General features: G+C 42.8%; 1 protein-coding gene and 1 long non-coding RNA gene across 2 annotated transcripts in view; one reads left to right on the forward strand and one right to left on the reverse strand.

Annotated features, from left to right (window-relative positions):
- LOC310676528 overlaps window positions 1-15234 on the reverse strand; it is a 719806-nt gene that overhangs the window by 568501 nt on the left and 136071 nt on the right. The gene's annotated exons all lie outside the window — the stretch shown is intronic.
- The window catches only part of PLCXD2 (phosphatidylinositol specific phospholipase C X domain containing 2), a 29316-nt gene continuing 14821 nt past the window's right edge, over window positions 740-15234 (forward strand). The window contains exon 1 of the mRNA XM_083438479.1: window positions 740-1833. Coding sequence (XP_083294605.1) covers window positions 1737-1833 — 97 coding nt within the window. The 5' untranslated portion in view covers window positions 740-1736. The remainder of the gene's footprint in view (window positions 1834-15234) is intronic.

The following is a 15234-nucleotide window of genomic DNA, read 5'->3' on the forward strand; positions in this document are numbered from 1 at the left end:
CAGCAAAAAGCCAGGGATGATGGGAGTTATAGTTCAATAACATTTGGAGGAACTCCCATCCTTGTAACAGAGTATAGCTATTCAGAACAGTTTTGCAGTTTAGCTTTATTACATGCACCAGCATCAAACAGAAGAAACAGAGCGAGTTCTTCAGTATTTGTTTTTAAAGCAGACTTGCAACCACAGCCACTAAGCACATTTCAACAAACATTAGAGCATGGCTTTGTTTATCCTGCTGCTCCAGTTTGATCTACTTTACAGAAAAGAAATGGTAGAAGCATGTTGTCGAGGCTTTGGAAATAAGTAGGGCAGCTGAAATGAGATTACAGAGGAAGAGTTTCTATCTATCTATCTATCTATCTATCATCTATCTATCTATCTATCTATTTATTTATTTATTTGATAAAGGATTCCACCCTCATTGTGCTGATCCAGTTTTGTTTTAATAGTTACACACAATGATAAAATTAAAAATATATATATATCTCAAAAACGATTTTTGTCCAATGCTTTCCCACCCTTTTAAAAAGTAAGGATCTTGTCAAAAGAGATAAAGGCAACTTCTGGAGAAAGTGGGTAAAATTGAGTGTTCTCTCACAAATGACAGTCAGATGATGAGCCTCATTCACCCCCCCCCCCCCCTTAAAAGAAAAATCATAAAGGAAATTCAGAAGATCCTTTTGGCTACTACACTCCTATTAGAGAGACACCAACAGTTGCACACACACACACAATAATAATGGCCTGTATCACCTTGCAGCTAACATGTTTATTGCAGCAGAAGCTTATGTTGAGGAGAGAACCAACTTCATCAGAAGTTTGTCCATCCTGGAGTTTCATTTTTAATGTTTCTTTCAAAACTGGGAGAGGAAACCTGTGGCCGCTCCAGATGATGCTTTCTGAAAGCAATAGTTGTTTGACTGCGGATGATCTCCATCTGGAGGTTGCGGACTCTCCCTCCTTTGAGGTTTTTAAGGAGAAGTTGCATGGCCATCTGCGACGAACTCTTCAGTTGAGATTCACGCAGCGCAGGGGGTTGGAATGGATGACCCACGAGGTCCCTTCCGATTCTATGATTCTGCCACCTTAGTGCCACGTGCCCTCAAAGAACCCACACGTTGGGCGCGCCGGGGAGGAAATTAGCCCAATTAGCGCTGAGCCAGCCTTCAACCAATGGGCGGCTGGCTGGGAACTGCCCTCCTGTGCCAACCGGCTGCGCCAGCAGCCCTGACACGCGACGAAGGGAGGGCTGTGCCATCAGCTCGTCGCCAGCCAATCAGCGCGCCGAGGCTTGGCCGGAGAGCGATAATTTGTTTTGACCGCTCGCTGGCGCGCGCTCCCGTGGGAGATGTCCTCAGGCTTGTTCCTGGCGCAAAGGCGGGACTCCTCTGCCTTAGCCTGCCAGGTGCGCCGCGGGGATCCGCGTGACGTGAGCGGGGAGGGCGGGGCCTCCGCTCGAGCCCCTGGCAGAGGGAGCGGGAGGTCAGGCGTCCTGAGGGAGCCCCTTTGGCGCGAAGGGGCGCGAAGGCGGGATTAAGCCGCAGAGGCGGCGGCGGCGAGGCAGCCGCTCGGAGCATGGCAGAAAGGGAGCCGCGGGCGCTGGCTGACCCAGAACGCGGCAGGTGGACGAGACCTCCGAGGAGACGCCGCCGCCGCTGCTGACGAAGACTTGAGCGAAGCGGGAAGCGGCGAGCCAGAGCAGCCTCGGCAACGGGCGACGGAGCGCCGCGGAGAGGATGGCGCTGGAAAGCAGCAGCAGCAGCAGCGCGCACTGGATGGGCTCCCTGCCGCCCGCCCTCAGCGCCCTTCCTCTGGCCAATCTGGCCATCCCAGGTAAGACCCTGCTCTGCTTTGGGCTCCTCCAGGATTTCCCGACACCTGCTCCTTCTTGTGTAGGGGAATCCAGCCGGATTACTAGGAAGGGGGTTTTGTTTGTTTTTGAAGTGGTGTAGCCTAGTGGTTAAGAGACTTAGCCGAACGAGTTAGGAAATCCCAGGGAAGCCACTCTCTATTTCAGCACCACCGCTCCAGGGGGATAACGCTGACTTCGCTTGCTGTAACGATTACAGATGTATGCGGTGTCCCCCCCCCCCCTTTAAAAAATTGTTTAGGGGGGCTCTGATTTTGACTCGAGAAAACCCCCATTTTATAGTTCGAATCGGGGAAAATAAATACAGTAAATGGACAAAAGTACCGTACAAAGATTCACAAATCTTTTGGGGTATGCTCCCCCCCCTAGAAAAAAACAACACTGGATGTATGTGATAATAGATCATAGAGTTGGAAGGGACCACAGGGGGCATCTGGTTCCAACCCCCCTGCGATGCAGGAATCTTTTGTTCCGCATGGGGCTCGAACCCACGACCCCCAGATAAAGTCTCATGGTCTGCCAACTGAGCTATGTTGGGCAGTGGCGTAGCATGGGGGGTGCAGGGGGGGCCGGACGCACCGGGCACAACATCTGGGGGTTAGGGTAAGGGTACGCAAATCCACGGGTTAGGGGGCGCAAATTACTTGCCTTGCCCCGGGTGCTGACAATCCACGCTACGCCACTGATGTTGGGTAATGTTTGTGAAACATTTTAATGTGTTGTACAAAATGTGAAGTATTAATACAGTTTTGCTGTTATTAGGCACTCGTGGAGTAAACCATCAGTCTTAAACCATACTATCACAATGAGGAAAATCAGATCTTAAATTGTACTGTTTTGGTGGGTGACTAACACACAAACATATAGTTCTTCTGATTGTAGTTTTATTTATGATGTCTTTCCCTTCCTGTTTATGGGGTTTCAGATTTTATTGTTGATTTATTCTATGCTGTCAGTTAAATCAGGGATATTCACTGAAACAGGTTAGACACTCCATAGGCAACTAAAACATTTCGGAATACTATTGTTTCCCTAATGTATTTTCACCAATCTTCTGGCAAGGCAGAACAACAAAAAATGAAAGGCCTCTTTTGGATAGTACCCAAAAGGAAGGTTTGTGAGCAGAAGCTGCTCTTTTCAATTACTTTTTCTCAAGGAATGTGTGTGTGTGTGGTTATTTCAGAATACCAATCTGCAGCATAATTTTTGAGTTTTTGGAAACACACCAAAGTTATTAAAACCTCAAAAAATAAGGAAACAAGGTGCTTCTAGGGCTGCAGCATTAGGAAGTAGAGGGAAAAACTCTGGACTAGTTGCTTAGTGCTTGATCAAAGAAGCAGATGTGTTTATGACTAGAAAGTGTTGACTCTGAAATATATGTATTGAGAAGAGCCTAGTTCCCTGGATCTGTTTTCCTACATTTCAACCTCTTTGGTGCAGAGGTGTTCCATCCTCCCAATCACATATTCATTCGTTAAGTATCTGAGCACTAGCAGTGGCGTAGCGTGGGTTGTCAGCACCCGGGGCAAGGCAAGTAATTTGCGCCCCCTAACCCGTGGATTTGCGCCCCTTAACCCTAACCCCCAGATGTTGTGCCCGGTGCGGCCGCCCCCCCCTGCACCCCCCACGCTACGCCACTGAGCACTAGTCAAAACAATCTGGCTCAAAACAATCTGGTGTCATTCAAGAAATGATCCTTTCTTTGTGGTTAAATCTGTGGTAACTAGTTGTCAGTGTCTTGCCGTTTAAGGGCATCCTCTAAACTTCCACCTGAAATGGACCACCTTACCAGTAACTTTTCTACCTGGTCACAGAATGGTTATTTACCATTTGTTCATTTTCATTTACAAATATATTCTGGTGAAACATCTCAAAAGTGGTTAGCAATTTAAAAAAAAAAATCAAAAACAAAAGCTTTCTTGGAAAAACAACAACAAAAAAGTCAAGTCCAGTACAGATACAGACTGTTTTTGTTGTTGTTGTTGTTGTTGTTTTAACCTACCTAAATGGCTTGTTCCTCAGGTTCCCAAACCTGTATCCCCCTCAAACAGTGTCTGAATAAGTAAAGGCCTGTTCAAACACTCATACTAGTGCAGTAGTGAAGAAGCTTTCCAATGGGGACTACTAGCCACTGCTGTAGAACCATCAGTGGAGGCGGAATTCCCACCTGTATCTGTCATTGTTGGGGTTGCGTGTGTGATGGGGGCAACTCAGCTAAGCATTGGAAAGCAGAGATTACCCCTTGCTCTGCAAGGTTTCCTGGCATTCTGGACTAGATTTTGATGTTGTGGGGAGGGGAGATGAAGGGATGAGAAAGTTCCACTGCACAAGCGGAAGTCCACTTTAAAAGAGGACTTGGATACACCCCATAATTCCCCCCTGAGTCTCTGGTCCCTAAATAGCTTCCATGTCACTGCCCCAGTGAAAGTTGGAGTTATTTATGTGAAGGATTTAATGAGAAGATATGCACAAAACTTGACATTGGATTGCAGAGAATACTCATTCTTGGTACCACTGCCAAAGTCTTATCAAAAAGGTGATAGGGTCAAGCTGTTCTCTAAAGAGGATTCCCGTGAACTTATATTTTGTTATTGAACTGAATTCAAATATCATAGATGCAGGCAACAAATTGACTATATATACTTGGTTTCTTCCAGGGGAGTAGGAGAGGAAACACATTTCCATACATACTCATGTGCATATGTATTCTGCATGATACACTTCTCTGTCCAGTGCCCATAAAGGTGGGATAGAATAATATTTTCCTTTTTTTAAGATAAAGAGAATGGTGGTTGAACATTACTGTAAATGAGCCTGGTTAACCAGGATAAAATGTTCAGTACTGTCTCTGGCTTTAGGATGTAATCGGATAACTAGCTGAGGTCAAACAACATTCCCCAACACAGCCTAGGTAGACTGTGTATTATTGCAATTATAGACTTATTATTGAGGAAGGGTGATCTTTTCTTAGAAATATTCATAGTTGGTTTCTGCTAGAGACAGGATACCAGACTAGATGAATCATTGTTCTGCTGTAGTAATGACCATGTCTGTTCATCTCCCAGAACTGGCAAAGCACAGCTAGACACGACCTGGCATTTGGCTTGTCATGTTTTGCATTTGCAGGACACTTGTCAAACAAGGAATGTCGCAGTTCAGCAGAACCACAGCTTCAGCCCTGCTCTTCAAGATATTAATAAGTCTATGAAAGGCCCTGTTGGGGCATAACAGTACAACTGCTCCAGTAAATGTCTGCTCATAATCCTCCATATGTTTCTTGATAAGGGATGGGGAGTGTATCCCTATTAAAACTAATCTCATTTTAATGTCTAGAGAGACTGAGGAGATATGAAAACATGCTTTGAATTTAGAGGTCGATTGGCTTATTGAAAGAACTTTCTCCAAACCTAGATCCTGCTACTGCATTTTCCAAAATGGCTCAACATCTAAAATTGACCAAATTGTTGCAATTTGTAAAATTGTTGCAAAAAAGAGGCTCTATTTATCAAAATTTGCAGATCTTCTATAGTTCAGGGATAGCCAACATATATTGTTCAACCGCAACCCCCATCATCCCTGTTCAATGGCTAGATTGGTGGGGCTGATGGGGAGTCCAATAATGTAGAGGGCACCACATCTACGCCAATCTAGTTCCTCTAGCTAGTTGTGAGAGGCCTTGTGTATGCTGCCAATGGAATAGAATGGGGAGAGATAAGAAGAGCTCCCTGGCTGTAGCATTCCAGAATTTCAGGCAGGATTCTTGCCAAGCCCTATGTGAAGACTCCAGGGATTGAACTAGGGACTGCATGCAAAGCAGTTGCTCTACCACTGAGCTATGGTGCTTCTCTTATCTGGGTTCAGGAGAAGCCATAGCTAACAAACTAGCCTTGGCTGGGCATAGGCACTTCTAGCCCCAGAGGCTGCTTGAGGCTTCAGTCCTTTAGGACTTTGTCTTCAGTCAAAGCATATATGGAATGAAACGTAGCTAGCAATGAGAACTTTTAGGTATGGCTTCCTTTAGTTATTAATGCTTACATCATAAATAGCCACGTGCCATAATGCTGATAATGAGTAATGCTCAAATGATTTCTACTGTTTATTCTAGTCATTCCATTGATGTGCCTTAACATAAAGATAACATGAGAAATTGTGAGCTGTGTGAATAAGTACTGTCTTTTTCCACGCCTGAATCTCCCAACATTCAGCTTCTTTGGCTCTTCTTGAGTTCTAGTATTATGGGGGGGGGGGACTTTTCTCTATCCACTTTCTCCACATCATTCTGTATATCTCTGTTGTATCTCTTCTTATTCAAGTATGATTAACATTGGCTAACTCCCCATATCTCTAGTATTCACAACTGAATTATAACCAATTTATTTTACTGACTTTAGTCTCCCTCCTGGAAGTTAATACTATCCAATATTTTGTTGTTGTTTTCTTTCTCCAGTAAGCATAGCATATCAGTTCACTCTGTGTGATGCTGTACATTGGTAAGTCACATTGAGTACAGAAATAATTTCCCATTACATCATGAGCCAGATACTTTGCAGCTTTTACACTAAGCAACTTAAGCCGTCTGTGTATCTATTTAACAGTGCAATCCTATGCCTATCTACTCAGAAGTTAGTCCCATTGAGATCAATGGAGCTTACTCTCATTTAAGTGGGAATAAGACTTCAGCCTCACTTACTTGTTGTAATTTTATCTGTCCTATGGTGTAATATGAATATGTTATAGTACTTGATGTACCTTACATAACTGATCATGCTGAAATTGCATGCTGTCTTCTGCTGAATATTAGTAATGAGTGGAAGGGATGCATCAAACCTTAATTATATTCCTCAGTAGTAGTTATGTATCCTACATGTGTCAATTTAAAAATACTTGTTTCTTGATTAATGTTTGCTCAGTGAAATTGTGACAATATGGAATGGGAGAGCCATGTATTCTGAGCTGGAGCAATCAGCTCAAACCTCTACACATGTTGAGCTTCTCAGGTAGACTAGAGGTTGAATAGTAGGATTGATTATGCATTTTCTCCCAAGGTAAGGGGAAGTGACCTTGCTAAACCTGGTATTAACCCATTCATACATTAGATTTAAGTATGTTGGTTATATGAGGCTGGTTATCGCTCATGTTATGATTTAACAGTAAACAGTGGGACAACCCCCCACCCCACTGCTCAGACCTGCACCTACAAATCATGAACCTGTGACTAGAAATCGTCACACCAACAGAAGCGTGGATGAACCCTGTGCAAGCGTAATCCCTGTGATGAAGAAGAGTTGATAGCAGTGTGCTGAATACGTAGGTGCTTGTCAAATCATCAAGTTTAATAGATGCTCATCCAAGCTTGCCATATGATTAAACAAGACACATGGGATTGGGTGATGGCACATACAAGGTTCCTATTCTTTAGCAGCAAGTTTAGGAAGATGCAGGGAAATGATGACAAGCTATTGACTTGCCTTTTTCACTTTTCCTTAACCAGCATACGTCAGGAACAAATGTTTTACTTCCTTATAGCACATGACATTTTATGTCACGGGCTTCTAACATTCAAATTCATGGGCACCAGTATGTCTGTTTGCTAAGCCAAATTTCTAGCCACTTAGATGACAGCCATTTGGTGTCCTTTAACTTACCATTGTAAACAAGTAAACTCATTTTGGCAAGTTAGCTAGTTTAACTCATTCAGAATTGTTACACTAAGGTTTATATTGGTCAAATGCAATATAAATGGTGGATTTCTTGCAGGTGGTCCTGATTGGTTAGAATTGCTTGACGAGGCCCTGGGCCCTGAAGTTCCCCTCAGAAATAAACACACAGACATGAACATGTTGGGTTAATGGGATAAATTAGGCCACAACTTTATTGGTTACAGATGTTAGCGGTTTGGCTTAGGCATTTGGGTGAAGCCAGACTACCGTATTTTTCGCTCTATAAGACGCACCAGACCACAAGACACACCTAGTTTTTGGAGGAGGAAAACAAGAAAAATAATATTCTGAATCCCAGAAGCCAGAACAGCAAGGGGGATCGCTGCACAGTGAAAGCAGCAATCCCTCTTGCTGTTCTGGCTTCTGGGATAGCTGCGCAGCCTGCATTCGCTCCATAAGACGCACACACATTTCCCCTTACTGTTTAGGAGGGAAAAGTGAGTCTTATAGAGCAAAAAATACGGTATATCCTGGCTCTCCTGCCCATCTGCAGGAAGTCTCTCAAGGGTCAACCACCGATAAGGGGGAGCCCTATGATATACATCAATTGAGAGCACTCCCAGGGTCACTGATGGGGTCATGGCATGGCCCTGTTAGGATATTTCCATTCCACCTTAAAAAGGGAGCAGGTTGTTGTGTCACAGCATGCGTATTTCCTGTTAACAGGAAGTTTATGTTTTGTATATGCTTTCGTTCTCTCTCTGTGCCTGAACATGCAAGCAGGCAGTCATGTTTTTTCTTTGTTCTGATCAACGCTGAATAAAGTTGTAAATAATGCTCTCCTGAGTGTACCTTTCGTTGTACGAACTCTGCTGATAGAGCGTGCATGAGCTCTGGAATGTGGCAAGCTATTTCTTGAGGCTCGTGTCGCTAATTGACTGATACTGCGTTACTACGGGAGATCGATGGATCGCAACGGAGACGGTGTGGGGGCATGATGGCCTTTGTCTCCCTGGCAGTATCCCAACAGGCCCTAGCCCACGCCCAGGCTTTGGACAGGAACCACACCTCCGGATCCCTTTAATGGGATACCCTTAATGAGGAGGGGCAGGCGGAGGCAACAACCTCCCCTCCCATAAACAAGGCTTATTCAATGCCTAACCACCACTCAAGCCAAAATGCTCGCCGCCAACAACCTCACCTGCAACCAACACCTAATGCCATCAACAATATCAGCCAGCCAAATATCATTACCCTTATCAGAAAGGTAAGCACCATTGTTACGAAACAAGGCCACCTAGTTGAACATAATAGCGGGATGCCGTATCACCCAGCCCTTCAAGAGCTGCACATTCTGTTCCACTGCACAATTAGCAATTCTCTTGTCCCTATTGATTGTCGCCAGATGGGGGCAATCCCGCCAACAACGCCTCTCCAAAAGCTGGGACCAGATTAACGTCAAGTCCGGGGTGTGTGACACTGCCAGGAGCCCTGATGACGTGGGCAGCACCCCTCTGCCCACTCCTGGGTCATTGCGAGGTCCCAGATGTCCACCAGCAATGGCTCACCTCCGGGGAAGGGGAGCGGTCTAATGACATCTTCTTCGCCCCCTCGAAAAAGCTGCCTTGTGTGTATCGATAGACCCAGCTCTGCTTTAAACAGAAGCATGAGTAAAAGCATGGTAAATTAATTTGGGGAATGGTGTGTGTGCTTGTATGAGGGCAATGAATAAGGTATTCTTTACAATTTCCTCAAAATAGTTTTGAACCAGCATGAATTAGTTCAAATAATAAAAAAATAAGTTGCATTGGACTCCTTTCCAACTGTACCACATTTGTCTGAAGTTTAACAAATAGCAACAGGTTCTTTTAAATCTGTGTTTGATTGCTTAATTATTTGACTGCTTGCGCAACTAGAAAACCATAAATGACAATGATTATATGTTACCATTGCTTTTTACAAAATATTAAAATAACTCATCAAACATTTAAAATGTGTAATGCAGGATAAAACATAAGAAAGAGTGGCTTATGGTCCGAGTTTCAAGAATTATGTTTTCTGCACTGTTTTTCCAGTATTAGAACTAACTCCAGGAAAATGATGATCTGCTAGCTGCTGCCTTTAATCTCCGTGGCATCTGTTGAACTGCCCCTTCCCTCTTCCACCCCCCTCCTCCCTTCCTTTCATCTCTCTGTGTGCATGCTGGATAGTAGTTTCACTGGGTTTTGACACAATTCTTTCCATGAGGATAGGTTCAGCTGTTTCTCTTCACAGCCTGCACTACGCCCTTCCGCTCTCGTCCCTCCCTCAACACTTAGCAAAATCATGATTCTTACAGCCTGTGGTGCTAGGTCTATGACTGCACGTGTTTATTACCCTACTTTGAATAATTTGCTGCATAAAAAGCTAAAAGTCTGTCAAATGCTTTTAACCATTTCTGGGTTGTTGTTTTTCTTTTCTTTTAAAAACCAGTTTAGTGCTTAATACACACTGATCTGCTCTTGGTATAAACGGTTATTCTTATCAATTACTGCTGCACACATTAATAATAGAACCATAAAATTGTAGAGTTGGAAGGATCATCTAGTTCAACCCCCTGCAATGCAGGAATATGCACCTGTCACATGCAGGGATTGAATCTGCAACCTTGGCGTTATCAGTGCTGCACTCTAAGCAACCCAGCTGTCCACACCTATATTAGTCTTACATCCCTAGTAAACCAGGGATGGCTATCCCTTTTCAGTTTAAGGGGCTACTTTTCTCTGGGTGGTTATAGCCAAAAATGTGGTAAGGTCCACACTCTTATCCACATGTATTCACACACCATACACACAAACACACATACCACTTACACACCGTCACACACCCTAACCATGTTATTGTTTCACCCTGTTATGAAAAGTACTGACATCAAAAGATCTTGTCTGTGGTAGGCTTATTACTATGTGGATCTACCTTCAGTGAGATTATGCATGTGTCACCTGAGATAGCAGTTTTCAATAGCTATTGAAATAACCCCAAAACTGAAGCTGTTATCTTGAGAGGGCTAAACCCTTTGACAGTGGTAACGAGGAAATTCCATCACAGACTTGCTTGTCATATATTTCTGGGGTTTGCAATTCCAGGATTTCAATTTGAGAGAGAGAATGTGGTGAGCATAAATTTGAAGAGGACAGGTGTTGATGGGCAAGTGTGCATTGATGAGACAAGGATGAAATATTTGAAGTGGGTGCTCACTGCTAATTTTCCACTTCCCCAAGTTAACATGTACGTAGTTGAAATTACCTTTGCACCTTGGTGATCAAGTAAAAGACAGAAGGCATTCCATGTTAAGCATTGAAATTAGAACAAAACTTGGTTAAATGGAAACATGGTTTAATGTTGCACAAGAGGCGACCTCTGACTTCTCTGACGTATGCTGCAATTCTGCCATCAGCATTTTCTATTCCACATTTTTCCTCCCTTGATTCAACAAAATAAAGATTCTGCAACACAGTGAAGGCATTTGAAGATTCCATGCCACCTTATGTCACTTTTGGGGCAGGGCCTAGAATGCTGTTGCAATTGTCATTTCATTTACTCAAGCTGTGATTCATTTGTAATACATGCTCATGGAAAGTAATAACCTTGCAATGTACTTGTACAACGTGGAACTGAACTCACAGAAGATTACAGATAATGACTGTAAAATACTTCATGGTTTAACTTTGAACCTTGGACCCTGACCTACAGCAAAATCATTTTCTGTAGTATGAAGATACACACAGCCCAGGAAAAATGTAGGAGGCATAAAGACAAATGCTTCCCTTTAAAAGCTTGGCTAAGAGGGGAACAGATTTCTACTCCTATGGCATGGGGACCAATCTGGAATAGGCTGATGAAGAGATTCATTGAAGGGCAAAGCAGCTAAGCTTGGCCATCTGTTTTCTTGGAGGTCATGTCAGCATGAAAATGCAGAGATGCAAATTTAGAGAAGGTAACACCACTACAAAAAAAAAAATCTGCTTTATTTAATCTCTAATTTACAGCAGCATAATTAGGACTCCACAAAACAGTTTGAATAGAACAAACATTATACTTAAAAGCTTGATGCTGGTTAATTGGGCTTCCAAACAGTGCGCTGCAGTGGGCAGGTCAGTCTATAATTGCTTACTAGATTGCTAGATTTTTCCCTAAAGGAGCGGATACTGACTTTGCTGTCAGATTAGCCTTCAGCTCTAGTATGCCAAACTCATACATTTGATAACATTTATCGATAGCCTACAACTTCTGCTTGGATGTCTATATGGGAAAGAAGTAAGTGCGCAAAAGTCAAAATTATATCACACCTGCAGAGACAGTATCTGAAAGCAGATATGAGAACATATCTCTGAGAAAGGAGATGGATGTGGATGAGCCACTGTAAAAATCATCATCGCCTTCATCATCTTGAAATAATTTGCCCTGGAAAAGCAACAAATTTCAGTATCCATAATATTATTAGTTTCCTAGTATTGTGTATTTGTCACTTTTGCTGTGTATGGCATTTTCACTTTTATCCCAGAAAGATAATGGTGATCTTTTTATTTATTTATTTTTTTTAAATGGTTGCATGCATTAGACCTGCTGATTTCAAACAGCAAATGACCCTGGGCTGAATTTGAATAAGTGTTTTGAAAACACCGAGCATATATCTCAAAAGATCCAATTCATTGTAAAAATGGCGTCTTAGAGAGAGAGCATGTGTGAATGCTCAGCAGAATTCCATGTTGCTGTCTTGTGTGCATCGTCACATCATGCTGATCTCTGCTGCTGAACCATGTCTGCAAACGTTTCTTAATGTGGGTTAGTGATGGGGGTGCTGAAAACAGGATTCAGGAAATGGCAGTGAGTGCATGTTATTGACTCAGCATGCCCTGGGTAGGGCTAGGAGTGAAGATGAGTATGTATCCCACGGCTACTATGCCCCTATGTGGCTATGAGAACATGGTCTAAAAATACTCAGCAGAACCCCCTAAGCATTCAAATGCTTTGACATGTGAGAGAAAAATCTCCCTAGAAGCTGCATTTTTAAAGTGGAAAAAATAGCAAGAAGGGAAATGGTTAAGCAGCCTCTGCCCCATCTTTCTCCCAGTCTCAAATGTTGCCACTGAGTCTGCTGTAAACAAGAACCCCAACCCAACTGTTCAGAACATTTAAGTTGGCCCTAAGAAGGCTCTTGATGGCCTTCCTTGTCTCTTTGCTGCAGCACTGAAGAGAACTCTATTAAATGAGTGTGTTTGTCAAGAGAGGTCAGTTGTGTTATTCATTTGGCTTAATTTGTCAACATAATGTTTCCTCCAGCCCTTAGCCTTCTAACAACCAAAGCAAAATGAGCAGTTCAGTTAGCTTGTATTTTAAAGGCTGGTTTAAAGATACTAATCGGCTTGTTAATGATTTGAATCCTCAAGCCTCATGAGGTTTTACTGGGTGCATTTCCAACTAGGTCAGCTTTGCTTCCATGCTAGTGCACTGCCAAACTGGCAGTCAGGAAATAATAATAAAAAAGCACTTTTCCACAATTGACCTGAGGGGGCATTTTATGAAGATTTATGGTGGTGTATCTACTGTTTGAGAACAAAATGCAACATATTTTCATATACTGTATTCTTTCTTTCTTTTTTAAGTACATTCTATTCTGAAAATGTATAGTGTTATTTGGAAATACTACAGCGGGTAGTAACCACAGATATCTGGGACCAAAATAATATTTATCCTTTTACCGCAGGATTTCCCAAACTTGGGTCTCTGGCTGTTTTTGGACTACAACTCCCATCATCCCTAGCTAGCAGGTCAAGGATGATGGGAATTGTTGTCCAAAAACAGCTGGAGACCCAAGATTGGGAATCATTGTTTTCCTGCATGGGACAAGGATGGAGAACTGTGGCCTTCTAGATTTTGATGGCTCTCCCGATCACGGACCATGCTTGCCAGGACTGAAGGTATGTGGAATCCAACAACATATGGAGGCATACCAGTTTTCCATCCCAAACATAGGACCCACAAAGATAGACTTGTCTGCTTCTTGATGTGTAGTTCCTTTTCTGCTTTCTGGACAGATGTGTTTAGCAAGCTCAAATGAGGCTCCTGTAACTCCTTTAGAAAATGATAGAAATAATTTACAAATATTCTGTATATACTTACTGTTGTTATTCAACATAGTGACTGCTTAGCAAGGGGTGCTAGAATGGGCAAGTGACGGGTTTGCAATTGGCTGGGCTAATTGCAAGAATGTTAGGAAGGCTAAAGAGATTATCCAAAGGGCACGACATGTTAAATTAAGCAAAGTCAATCACTCTCCCCTGTTCCTCTCTCCCTCTCTCTGACTCAACTGACACAACTAGCCCAGCCTTTTCACTTTCTTCTCAAATATACGGAAGACAAATCACTTTTCTTTTTAAAGCTGAGAAATAATAGTTTCAATATGTGTGTTTTAACGTGCATTTTCCCTTCTGATATGTACTTTTTTCAAATGACAGGACTTCTGCCGTGAAGGTACAGAAAAAAAGCTTATTTTCCGGAAAAACTGGGAGAGGGCATTTTGCAAATCTTTCTTAGATTTTCGAATACAACAGTTTGACTGACAGTGTGCATGATGTGCTGGAATCAGCTGGCTCTAAAATGCTTTTGTGGATTGTGAATATTAGCTTCTTCCAGTGCAACGAATTAGGTAGATTACAGATGGAAAAACCAATATACATATAAGGGATTAGCCTCACTTCACACTGGAGGTACTTATAGTCATGACGAGGGCCGGCAAATACTTAACTCTGTTCTCTGATTGCTAGCTAATGCATCTTCATTCCATTGTCATTCTGAAATTCTTGAAAGGGAGGAATGGCAACATTAATTTTCTTTCTTTTTGAGTAACATTTATTGGTTTTCATTGGAATAATAACTTTTCCATGGAGACCAGTACTGTATATTGAGAAGAATCTGAATGCATGCATATTGCTATCAAGCTCTATTTATGTGTGGGTGGGTGGGGAATATCTGTGTGCATTCATAGCCTTGAAGAGCATGGGGTAGCTACGAAGGTAAATTTACATTGAACCCTCTCACAATGCCTTTTACCATCACACTGTTAGAATGGTTGTGGTACTTACTAAACAACAAGATTAAAAAGGCAATTATGCACCTGCAGTTACCTTCTATGATTAAAAAGATAAGAGGGTTGGGGAGAGCTTAATAGGGGTGTGATATGCCCATATGCTAATTTTGTGGCTTGAAACATGCAAATAGGTTGTAGAACAGTTGTTTGCCCCTGCTACGTTGCATTCCAAAGGCATATGTGCATTGGTGGCTTTCTAAACTTTTCAGTGCAGTACAGTACATGTTTACTCACATCTGAGTATTCAGCTGGATATTAACCATGATGGCTATGTTCCACTGTCAGCGGCAGTATGTCTCTGAATAGCAGTTACGGGGACTTGAACATGGGCAAAGTACTGTTGCTCCTGCTTGCAAGCTTCCCACAGGCATCTGATTGGCCACTGTAAGATCAGGGTGCTGGCTGAGGTGAGCCATTGGCCCAATCTAGCAGGTTCTTCTTATAGTCTTATGTAATGGGACTTGCTCCCTGATAAGTGCATGTTGAAAAGCTGTTGTGCACTTCCTCGAATTGTGTGGGAGCTGGATTTGTTCTGCTTATGAGACATAGTTTAGTTCCTCCTGGATGATCAGAGT

The sequence above is a fragment of the Podarcis tiliguerta genome (genome assembly GCF_965153285.1).
Source record: "Podarcis tiliguerta genome assembly, chromosome: 4".
NCBI classification, from domain to species: Eukaryota; Metazoa; Chordata; class Lepidosauria; order Squamata; family Lacertidae; genus Podarcis; species Podarcis tiliguerta.